Source organism: Heteronotia binoei, chromosome 14, assembly GCF_032191835.1.
Source record: "Heteronotia binoei isolate CCM8104 ecotype False Entrance Well chromosome 14, APGP_CSIRO_Hbin_v1, whole genome shotgun sequence".
Lineage (NCBI taxonomy): Eukaryota > Metazoa > Chordata > Lepidosauria > Squamata > Gekkonidae > Heteronotia > Heteronotia binoei.
In genome coordinates this window covers 3,144,032-3,156,085 of record NC_083236.1, presented here as the reverse complement: position 1 = coordinate 3,156,085, position 12,054 = coordinate 3,144,032, and the positions used below count along the sequence as shown (strand labels likewise).

General features: G+C 44.8%; 1 protein-coding gene across 1 annotated transcript in view; it reads right to left on the bottom strand.

Moving 5' to 3' along the window:
- Positions 1–12,054, bottom strand: part of LOC132582788 (uncharacterized) — a 43,930-nt gene that overhangs the window by 6,571 nt on the left and 25,305 nt on the right. The window contains exons 4-9 of the mRNA XM_060254505.1: positions 10,545–10,670; positions 9,659–9,690; positions 8,195–8,304; positions 3,746–3,839; positions 2,737–2,812; positions 220–343 (exon numbers count right to left, since the gene is read on the bottom strand). Of these exons, the coding sequence (XP_060110488.1) occupies positions 220–343; positions 2,737–2,812; positions 3,746–3,839; positions 8,195–8,304; positions 9,659–9,690; positions 10,545–10,670 (562 nt within the window). The remainder of the gene's footprint in view (positions 1–219; positions 344–2,736; positions 2,813–3,745; positions 3,840–8,194; positions 8,305–9,658; positions 9,691–10,544; positions 10,671–12,054) is intronic.

Here is a 12,054-nt window from a genome sequence, read left to right as displayed (position 1 = left end):
AACTGGGAGTGTGGGTGGAAATAAATACTTGCTTTTGGTGCTTTTGTAAATACCACTTTAAACTCTGCCATACACCTGCAAAACACACTTCATTAATTTAAAAGCCTGAATGGATTTTAGAAATCAAACGAATCCCCAGTATTGAATCCCTTGAGGAGACAATGGATATTCTGCCAACTCCTGCCAGGAAGTCTAGATGCTCTAATGTTATTACCTTACCTTTTTAATACTGCTAAAAAGCCTCTCTTGTCCCATTCTGTATGTTCCTCTGGTCCCTGTGGTAAGACCAGCACTCGCCCATCCTGCTGTCCATTTTCTGCCATGTCAAGTTCTACATGTTCCCCTATTAACAAATAAGAATCAGGAAAGTCACATGATGAAGTTACTCTGCACTCCAATCAGAAAGTGCTGTCCTCACAACAAGGAAGGCTATCTTACACCAGCCAGTGGCCTGGGTGTCAGCCGATGTAACTTTACTGGTAAACTGCTTAGCTGAACTGTAGCCATCCCAAGAGAAAAATCTCTGGCACTTTCTTGAATTCGTACCCCAAGATCCTAGAAATTTCTTGTTGAATCATCTGCCAATACTGTTTTGCTCTTTCACAAGTCCACCACATATGGTAAAAAGAACCTTCATGTTTTTTACATTTCCAACATCTATCTGACATCTTATTGTTCATCTTTGCCAATTTTTTAGGAGTCATATACCACCTGTACATCATCTTGTAACAATTTTCTTTTATACTCTGACATGTTGAAATTTTCATAGAGTTTTTCCATAAATACTCCCAAGTATCCATCTGTATTTCTCTATTTACATTAATTGCCCATTTAATCATTTGAGACTTCACTACATCTTCTGTAGACCATTTTAACAACAATTGATATACTTTTGAGGTTAATTTTTCATTATCTCCAAGCAAGACATTCTCCATTTCAGTTCGTTCTCATCTAATTCCTACAGTTTTAATATCATTTTCCACCAAACTTTTTATTTGCGGCATCTGGAACCAATCATATTTATTATTCAGCTCTTCAGCAGTCTTTAATTCTATTTTGCCACTTTGTATTTTCAACAGTTGATTATACGACAGCCGCTTTCCTTCATCCGTCTCAACTGTTATTTTTATCACTTCTGCTGGTACTATGCAAACTTCTGGCGGGAGTTTTGCAAATTAGTGGGCATGGAGCAGGGGTTGAGTTCCGCCTACCACCCGCAGACGGACGGACAGACGGAACGCGTGAACGCCCTTCTAGAGCAATACTTAAGGTGCTACATGAATTACCAACAAACGAACTGGGTTGAGCTGCTTCCCTTTGCTGAGTACGGTTACAACAACAGTCTGCATAGCTCGACTAAGACTTCTCCATTTCAGATTGTCAATGGCTATGAAGGGAAGCCTTTCCCCCTGCTCCCTAGTGGCCAAGAGAGCTCTCCTCCCACCTCCTGTCGACAGTGGTGGGAGGAAATCAGGAAAGGCTGGGCCATCATACAGGAAAACCTAGAGGCAGCCAAAAAAGACTATGAGGCCCACTTCGATAAAAAAACACTCACCTGAGTGGGAGTTCAAAGTGGGAGAGACGGTTTTCCTTTATACTAAAAATTTGCCTCTGCCTCAAAATTGTAGGAAACTGGCATACAAATACTTGGGTCCATTCAAAATAAAACGAGTAATAAACAAGGTAACAGTAGAACTGGAGTTGCCTAAACTGTTCAGTAAAATCCACCCTGTTTTCCATTGCAGTCTTCTTTGGAAAGATCCTGGAGTTACGTCATGGCACCCCCACCCTCCAGAGCCCCAACCTATTCAAGTGAGGGGTCAAAGTCATCATGAGGTGCGGGAGGTGCTAGATGCCAAGCTGAAGAAGGGGGTTTTGTATTTTCTAGTGCGCTGGAAATACTTTCCCCCAAGCTGTGATGAGTGGGTCAAGTCATCAGACCTAAGAGCTCCGCTCCTGCTAAAAAGATTTTACCTACTGCACCCAGGCAAACCCCGAGCACGAGCTTAGGGGGGGCAGTATGTCAGCTGATGTAACTTTACCGGTAAACTGCTTAGCTGAACTGTAGCCATCTTTGAACTGTGTTACTAACCATGAGAAAAAACCCTTGCATATCAAAGTAGAGAATGCAGATGTTACCAGTGCTCAGTGTGAACCTTTCTTTCCCTTGATACTAACAAAGGCAGAAATTCCCTTATTTGAAGATAAGGCGCCTCCAGGGACAGTCGCTTGACTATCCCCGGAAGAATAGCAACCACAATGAGATAAGAGGGAAAGACCGTGTGAATTGTTGCACCTCACCTCAACAATATTTAGAATTGTAGCTCTGTACAGTTCCCTTTGATGTATCCCAATATAGCCAGCCTCCTAAGGCCACATTGTATCAGTCTCAATCTTCTCCTTCGCTCAGATACTTATGGATTATTGAATAAAGCTTAACTTTGCAACAATTCCATCGTCTGACACTGGGCTCTTCCAGGTTAGCCTCCATGAAAGGCCAAATCTCCACCAACAAATGTGAAGAGTGGAAGGGGGAAGGGCTCCTGCCTTCCCACCTGCCATTTTCTAGAGTCAAAACAGCCCAAGCAGGGGGCTGCACTTGTACAGACTGCAGGCATCCAAGAGGAGGAGGGAAAGACAATCCTACACAAAGAAACTATGACATGAAATATATATAGATGTTTTAACCAATCCTTGGCACAAGATCACAATGTTTACAGTGATCATTTCACTTACCCAAGGTCATGTTGTCATAGCCACTGTTAACAATGGCAGCTCCACAGTACCGAAGCCGTGTTTCATCTGGCAAATTCTAGAAGGGAGAGGAGAAGAAATCAGTATTTTACCCTTTTCCTTCAATATAGTTAAATTATGCTTTTCTGCTTATTTTTCCCTTTGATTTCCCCCCTACAGCCTGCATTTTACAGATGCATTTGTAAATGAAGCATGACATGACTTATAAGAAAAGGATGGGGGGGGGGAGAGAGCAGGAGAAGTGCATGATCCCACAGCCCAGCCCCAGGTTCAGTCTGGTTTTCCTTCTTCCAGCCCTTATTGTGTAGGCCTTCGAGGACAACTCTGGTGAATGTAGGAAGAGCAACATGCAAAGTAGAATAAAGGCATGGGAGGAGGTTCAGAGAAATGAATAACCTGGATACAGAATTTGAACACCTGGATGGGAATATGGCAGATTACACCAAATGGGAAAGGTGAAATGCCACAGTGCTAGAATGTGCACTAAATTAAGCAATACTGATGCACTCCACAGGGCTAGCTGTGCCCACCCACATAACGGGTGTTTGGAGGGGTCTTGGTTTGATCACTTCTACTTCTGCAACAGGCAGCCATGAGCCTCGGAAAGCTTCTGCTGAATTAAAAAGCATTTTGTTTGAGAAAGTGCTGCTGGGCTGATTTCGAGCTCTAACAAAAGAATAACTTTGGAACAAGGATCTGAGTTTTAAAAAACTCCCTGCTGTGATCCAGGGAACTGTAAGAACAAAACACCTACACCAGTAGCTAATTTAATAATTAAGTCTATAATTAAATTTGTAGAGGGTTAAGAGACACCTCTTCTGACTTCAAGAGAGCCACTGATTTCTGCATAATCAATCCCATAGGTCCCCCAACATTTCTGAAGGGCATTTCTCCCTGGCAGCTGGTAACTTTGGCTATCATTGTTTCAAATGGAAGATTTAATTAATAGATATAATCTGGGTTGGAATGTAAAAAAATATATAAAGAATACCTCAGTTGGATGAATCACATCTTTTTGAAGTCTTGTTCTTCCAACATGTGGCCAGGTTGTGCCATAAATACAGGTGGCACTTCTAGCTACATTTCTAAATAAATAATACATAAATATATATCTACTTTGTATGCCGCAAAACATTTATTGAAAATAATAAAAACAGAAGGGAAAAAATTAAACATTCATTTGGATTCTTTTCAGATTTAGATATTTGGCAAAGAACAACTTTAAGCAGAAAATACCAGGAAGAATATTTTTCTCCTGCAGTAATTTTTAAATTCTAGTTGAAAATATTTATGTAGCCATTGATAAACAAACAAACAAACAAATAAATAAGCTACTTTCTTTGCCCTCATTACACCACTAATTACACTAATTGCACTAATTACTATTGCACTAATTACTATTATTTATCAATTCACTTCATTTATAGCCCCACGCATATATGTCCCTGCATGTGAAGTTGCCTGATACCGAATGAGACCCGCAGTCCATCAAGGCTCAGAGTGGCTCTCCGGGGTCTTCCACAGCACCTGCTGGGGGTGCCAGGGATTGAGCCTGGGGACTTCTGCCTCTTGCATTTATTTTTTTATTTCTGATTTTAAAAGCTATTTAAAAGAATTTTTTTTTTACCGTATTGCTGACAGTCTAAGATTTGGTTCTATTTTCACTCTTAGCACTTTTATAAAGAGGTGACAGATATATTTGTCGTCATTGTCATCATCTCTATATATCTAATTCCCAAGTGTGTCCCCTGTCTGTGGATATCTAAGTCAGCAGATAGTGGACACACCTGCTCTAAAACACGTGTTTCAGTACATTTGGGGGACCCTCAAGGTTTGCTAGACAATTAAAAACAACAACATGGGGGGGGGGTTAAACTCTCCTCCAAAAACAGTTATTTGTGCATGTGCAGAGAACCTTTAACAGTACTGGGGGCTCCTGCCTAGAACTGTGCCAGGGAAGCCACTGAAGGGTGGGGGGGCTCAGGGGGCCACCCAGAGCAGCTCCAGGCCAGCCACTGAGAAAAGCGGTAGGGAGGCTCTGCTGGCACTGAGCTCCTCCCCATGAGCCGCAGTGAGCAGCATGGGAGTAGGGAAGCTGTTCCACATGAGCTGCAGAGAGCAGCAAGTGGGGGAGGAAAGACTCTGCCAGCTCACCCGGGCAAGGCCTCAAGAGGGGCTATGGGGCGGGGGACAGAGAGAAAGAGAGTGAGAGGGCAGGGAGGCAGAAAGAGGCAATGAGGAGGTAGCGAGCAGAAAGAGAGAGAAAGGAAGTGATTGCCGTAGTGGGCAGAAAGAGAGTTAAGGCGCAAGAGGCAGAGAGACGAACAGGCGTTGGGGAGAGAGTAAGAGACGGGGTGACAGGATAGAGACAGAGAGAGGAGCAGAAGAATAGGGGGAGAGGAGAGGAAACAACGGGCAGAATATCCCCTTCCCACAAGTTTTTTGCAGGTCCCCACTTGTCTATATATATATTTCTCAAGTGTTGCTCCCATCTGTGGATGTCTGGCCTTCCAGAGCTGTTGCGGGGGTGGGGATGGGAATCAAGGTGATCTCAAGGACAGCCGCACCAATAGGTGGGGGGTGGGGGGGAGAGAAGTTGCTTTGGGCCCAGCACCAGACTGGGAGCCACACCAGGCGGTGGGCAATGGCGGGAAGCTAAGATGGGGAGAGGGACTCCCCCCACAACTATCATGGGTCACCACATATATTCTAATAGCAAAGTTGGCCAAATCTGAGGATGCTTAAATCCAGTGACTGGAACCATGAATGGACAGCACAGATCTTTCTACAAACCTGAAAAACACTCCAGGTTTGCAGAAGAATCAGAGATCTAAAAATAAAGAAAAAAGAAAAAATATTGAGAAGTAAAAAACCTCAAAAACAACCAACCCCACACTGATCAACCGAGTGCCAGGAGCTTTACGAAACAGAAGCCCTCAGTGGCTGCTGCTGCTGCTGGGCAACCACAGCATTCTAGCCTTGGGTTTTGGCAGTAAAAGTCAGGCGGGGGGTGGGGAGCAACGCCCTTTCCAGGGCTGTTGTGGCCTTTGAGGGAGGACTCATCACGCCAGACCTGGCAGCAGCTACATTGAGGGGGGTTAAAAAGCCCCAAAGGATAAAAGGAGCACTTAAGCTTTAAGAAACGAGTCCCTCAGTGACCACTGCTAGGCAACCACCACGGTTTCGATCAGTAAAAGGCAGAGAGAGGGGAGGGTTTTCCAGGGATATTTTGGCCTTTGTGGGAGAACTCCCTGGGGCCAGGCCCCCAGCAAGCACTGGACTACTTGCTACCATCCAACTTACAAGACAGTTGAGCATGGCTGCTTGTTGTTGTTCATGTGGTATAATGGTTAGAGTTTCAGACTACATCCTCGAATTCCCATTCTGCTGTGGAAACGCATTGGGTGACCGTGGGCCAGTTCCATATTCTCAGCCTAATTTACCTCAGAGGCAGGAGGGAATGGCCACTGAGAGCACCTGGATGCCTTCGGGTGGTTTGATGGCCTGCCCTTCCCACCTGGGCCAGCCAGCCTCCTGACAGAAGAGCCCAGTCCAACCCACTAAAGCCCCACACTAAGCAGGAGAGCCATCATGAGGTGGGGCAGGAGAGATGGAGCCTAGCCCACCAGGCCCCATGCTCAAGACAAAACAAGGGAGGTGGCAACATCTAGCTCAGCCCACTCGAGGCAAGGCAGATACTGGCACCCAGCCAACCCCTGCGTGAAGCAAGCCAGACACTGGCACCCAGCCTGGCCAAGCCATTGCAAGGCTAGGCAGATGGCAGTGCCTAGATTGTCGAGCCCCACACAAGGTGAGGCAAGGCAGTTGGCAGCACCTCAACCAACCAAGCCTTGTGCCTGGCAAGCCCCCTGCAAGGCAAGGCAGCCAAGCCCTGCACAAAGAAAGATGAGGCAGATGGCAGCATCCGCTAAGCCAAGGAAGAGGCTGGAGCCTACATGAGGTGAGGCAGATGGCAGCACCCAGGGGTGTCTGGCCCAGCTGAGCCCCAGCAAAGGCCATAGTTTTCCCAGCATGGGACAGGGCAGGGTGGAAACTGAAAATGGGGAGGAGATAAAGGTAGGTTGGCTGGCAGATGGGAAGGAGAGAAGGCGGGAGGAAGAGGACCAAGAGGGCGTTCACAGAACAGAAAGGAAAAAAAACAATGGGGCAAGGGGATATAAGAGTCTTTGTGAGTTCCTGCTTCTGCAGTAGAATAATAAGGTCTCAAAAGAGGTTGAAAACAGCAGAAAAACTTTTAATGTGAAAATATCAAGGTAAAGTCCAAAATGCTGAAATTATATTTAAAATTAAAATTACACAGTCTTTCTCCCCCCACTTCATTGTTAATTTTCACACTATAAAAAATAAAACAGCTGTCTTTTATGCTTTTTAAAAGTTGTTTTCTTTAAAATATATTAGACAAGCAATTTTTTTCTTTGCTCCGTCACTGATCCTTGTCTTCCTGTTATGGTTTGCACCAGGTAAAATGACCATGCACTGATTATATTTGTTTAGCATGGTTAATATCCGCTTAAGTGCACACCCATGTGGTACAGAATCATAGCTCATCAGAGCAACTGACTTTGAAAAGGGCTCCTCCAACAAGGTGACTACTGGAATTAAGCAACCACCAGATGAATTTGGTGTGGTCACCATTTCTCCACATGTAAAAAAGTGAGAATCTGGCTTTATTCCTATGGTAACTGGGACGCGTCTATGCTCAGGGTGGCCAAACCTGCCTAATTTATTAATTTTAAGGTTTTATCTGTTTTATCTGTTTTAAATGTTTAACCCTTTACATGCCTAAATATTGTTTAATTTTTATGTTGGATTCATTATTGGAAGCCGCCCTGAGCCATTCGTGGGAAGGGCGGGATATAAATTCTAAATAAATAAATAAAAATAAATAAATAATGTAGATGTTTGAGACGAAGGAGGGAGGGAAGGAGAGGTGAAAAGAAAGCAACTTTAAATGCATTCTTGGAGAAATTATTTAAAGAAATAAATGCTTTTTCCAAGTCAGCTAACAGGGTGGTGGGGACTTTGAGAGCCACACAATATGTGTGAAAGAGTCACATGTGGCTCCTGAGCCGCAGTGTGGACACCCCTGGCCTCGACCATCACCTCTCTATAAAGTCAAGCTTTCAAAGTATGCCTATTTTATACATTTGTGTGTGTGTGTGTGTTGAGTGCACACAGACATTCATATATGGTCATACAACCACACATAGGTCAAAGCGACTGATGGAGGCGGTCTGCCATTGCCTTCCTCTGCAGAGCCTTCCTTGATGGGCTGCCATCCAAACACTCAGCCTGCTGAGTTTTCAAGATCTGATGAGATCAGGCTATACCAGACTGCCTTCCCTCGCCCAACACCCGATATATGTACCCACATGTTATTTAACAACTCAGAGAGCTGTTTTGATGGTTCATCACTCACCTATCATTATAATGCTGTACATATGAAATTTCTGCTGTGCACTCCTGCTTGCTCCACTTCATAGCTCTTTCTGTGTCCACACACATGCTTAGTTCACTTGTATCACCAGCCTTTAGGATGAGGAAAACTGTCAGGTTCAATTGTTTATTTAGATAACGTCTCTATTGCCTTGTGCTGCCACAAGTTATCACAGACCAGAGCACCAGCTCTCCCTCACTGTGCAATGAAGTTAAAGCCCCCCAGGAGGAGGAGACGGACATTCTGGAACCACCCCTGAAGGTGGCAGCTGGGGCACCTTCAGGAGACCCCTTTAATGTCCAGGAGGAGCTGCAAAATGCTGGGCGAGTGCTACCTTCCTCCTCAAACTCAGAATCCCCACAAGCATGCCAGTCCCATCAGAACCCTCGTCTCCAAAATCAGAAGCAGCACCTTTAAAAAATCCAGGAGTCTGTTCCAGGGATTTTTGTCCTCAACTCCTTGTAGGAGTAAGTAAGGCCTCGGGTCACTTTCACCTTTGTTCAAACAGCATCTAAACTCCTTGCCTTGCTGAATCTATCCTCAGTGAACACAGTCAGCAACACACACACACACACCCTTGATGCTGGAGTTGCAGAGACTCTACCTTGACTCTGCCAGTCTCAACCTTAAGCGGGACACAGGCCCCCAATGCAATATAAAAATGAATAACATCACAAATGTTTCTCACCTTCGTTTCTTTGAATCTGACATTTACAAAGAGAACTGATATCAAACAAACAAACAAGAGAGAGATTGGAATTTATTTTAACTAGTAGCCAATGAGTTTGGTACCATGGATCTATTCTGGTAGCAGAGGTGCTTTCCTCTGGCGGAAGGCGGAAGCCTTGGCTTGCACAGCTTATTTTAGGCACACGAGCCATGCAATTGGTCAGTAAATATGTATATGCTTATATTTGGGCAAATGTTTCCACTATTGTTTTCATTCTATGACTCCTGGGTTTCTGTGATGTTAAATCCCTGGATCAGTCAGCAGAGGGTGCTTATAGTCACAGCTCCATTCTGCATTTTCCTCTCCTCCACAGACCCTAACCCGGCCCCAGGACAGTGGAGTACCAGGGTTGCCCAATCCATGTGGGCTGAACTGAGGAGGGGGAAGGCAGCCAAAACCGTCCTTTTGCATCAGCAGAGCTGGCTCTTGCAGGAGGAGGAGGAGAAGGAGGAGGTGTGAGGGGTTTTGCCCTGCTTCCCTGGAAGCCTTGGGAATCAACTCCCCCCAGAGGAAAGGAAGGTTTCATGGGAGTGTGGGAAAAATCCATGATGCTTGCGCCTACAAATCACAGGGTGCAGCCCATTTTGATTTCCCATTTTTAAAAGTACAGCATTAATTCCATGCAGTCTCTCTCGTTCTCTCTCTCTCTCACACACACACACACACACATGCACGCTGAAAATTCTGTCTGAAAATTCAAAGAAATGTCTACTCACAAAGTTGCAATTATCCCTGTATTCTGTTTTATCTGCAACAAATAAGGTACTTGATAAAAGACAGCATTATCTGATTGTTCAGATATCTACCTCATTTAGTGCTTCTGTTGGCATGCCTACTCACAAGTAATTTCCATACTACTTTTTGCACACCTTTATGGTGCATACACAAGGAGTAGGGCAGGAATTCAACAGCACAAAGAATGGCAATCCCTAAAATACTGTTCCTCCCACACACACACACACACCCCATACCACCATGACTACTTTGGCCATATCTCAGCAAACAATGAACGTCCCCCCAACACTCTGGAGCATGCAGAGTCCCCACATAAAAGTGAGCACCAGTCAAGGTAGGGTGCCTAGAAGAAAAAGCACATGATGAATATTTGCTGTGCTGTTAACACTCTGCAGGAAGAGGCTTAGGTGGCTCTGGCAAGGAGAATCACAGCGTATGGCAGCCAGGCTTGATTCATGAACCAGGTAAGACTAATCAGATGCTTCCACTATCACACAGACAGGTCCTCTGTAAAGGCCATGGTAATAAAACCAGCTGATTTTAGAATTTCATTTCCTAACTTACTTTAAAACTGTGAATTTCCACAAGGTCTGTCTGTGCAGTTATCTCAGTCCAAATTCAGAGAAGGTATTTGGCCCCAGTGACATTATTCTTATTGAGTTGCAGATCACTAAGAAGACTTATGGACTTTTATTTTATTTATTTATTTTATTACATTTGTATCCCGCCCTCCCGATGGGCTCAGGGTGGCTAACAACAATAAAAACAACAGAGGAAAGGAATCTTGCTACTGAACTCACTTCAGAATGTCATGTCATAGTACAGATCTTCGTGTTTCAACATCATTTTTTAAACTTCTGAACTCACCTAGAAATAACCTTTTCTGTCTTGAATGTAATTCTGTGTAGACAATGCAGACATAGGGATAGGGGGAAAGGAATGCATCCCCACACTTGAATCTCAAGTCTGATGCTTTTTCCCATCTGCTTAAATCTGAGTGATGTGGTTAAGGCTCAGGATTGGGTAGCAAACAGGAGAGGAAAAGGGTGTGAAAATGAAGTTATACTCTGTGCTTTGTATTGTAGATAAAAATACAGAAGTTACCACCTGTTTTGGTGTAGTGGTTAAATGGATAGACTCTAATCTGGGAGAACTAGGTTTTTGATTACCCCACTCCTCCACGTGCAATCAGTTTGGGGACCTTGGGTCAGCCACAAGTTCTCAGCAGAGCTGTTCTCTCAAGAGCAGTTCTCAGAGTGCTCTCTCAGCCCCACCTACCTCACAGGGTGTCTGTTGTGGGGAGAGAAAGGGAACGGAGATTGTAAGCCACTCTGAGTGAAGGGTGAGTGTCAAGAAGTTGTAATTTAGAAACTTAAGTTTTAGTCCTCTGACCCAAGTAACTTCAGGCTTTCTTTCTTTCCCCCCCTTTCTCTGAGAAGCCAGCAGCTGGTGACCTTGGAGGAGTGTTATCTTGGTTCCTTTTTTTTTTTCTTGCACTGTAGATCGTTATTATCTACAGCTTTGTGCATGTGGAGGATATGTGGGGTTTTTTGCCCTGTTGTTGATTTTCATCTACACACAGCTTTGTTATTAGACATCATCAAGGCATTAGCTTAGAGCCCTTTGATTGGCTCTTTAATCAGGCCATGGTCAGAATCCCTATAAAAACCCTTTGCTTTTCCTGGTCTGTGGGTCTCTTCGGCTGTCACACTGACTCCACGCTGGCCTGACAAGGTCTCCATCATTCTCCTAGGAATTCTGACAGTTGCTGGAATGCTTTGCATGAGCAACAAATGAAACCTGTCAAACAAGGTGCTGGACGATAACTAAGTTAGAGAGAATATATATGTTATTGTTTTACCTGCACTAACTTCCCCTCCCCACCCCACCCACCCCAATTTCTGCCACCATCTAAATACATTTCCTTCTTTATTACAGTTGGTGTTTCTGTGACCGTGAATTCCAACCTTGGCATTCGGGAACCCTGAGCAGGGCCAACGCTAAAAAAAGTTGAACCACTGCTGCCTCCCTCCTCTCTGCAGTCCTGTGTCAGGCCAAAAGGCAAATCAGGCCTGCTGGAGTCAGACAGCTGCAGCACAGTGAGGTATAACTCTAATCTCCTTCCCCCCTTCTTCTATATGTGCAAGAGCAGCCACAGGGAAGTGTGGAATTGGAGACCAGGAAACCAAGGGGTATCTTTGCATCAGAGAAGGACTCCCTCCTCTGGAGGAAAGCACCTCTCCTGGCAGAACACAGGCCCAGGAGCCAACCCAAATGTTTTCTATGTGCCACTAAGGTAGGCATTTACAGCCCTGGAGAACAGCTAAGTTCTGAGAAGGAGCGGAGGGCTGGCATCTGCTTGGTCTGCTTCTAGCCT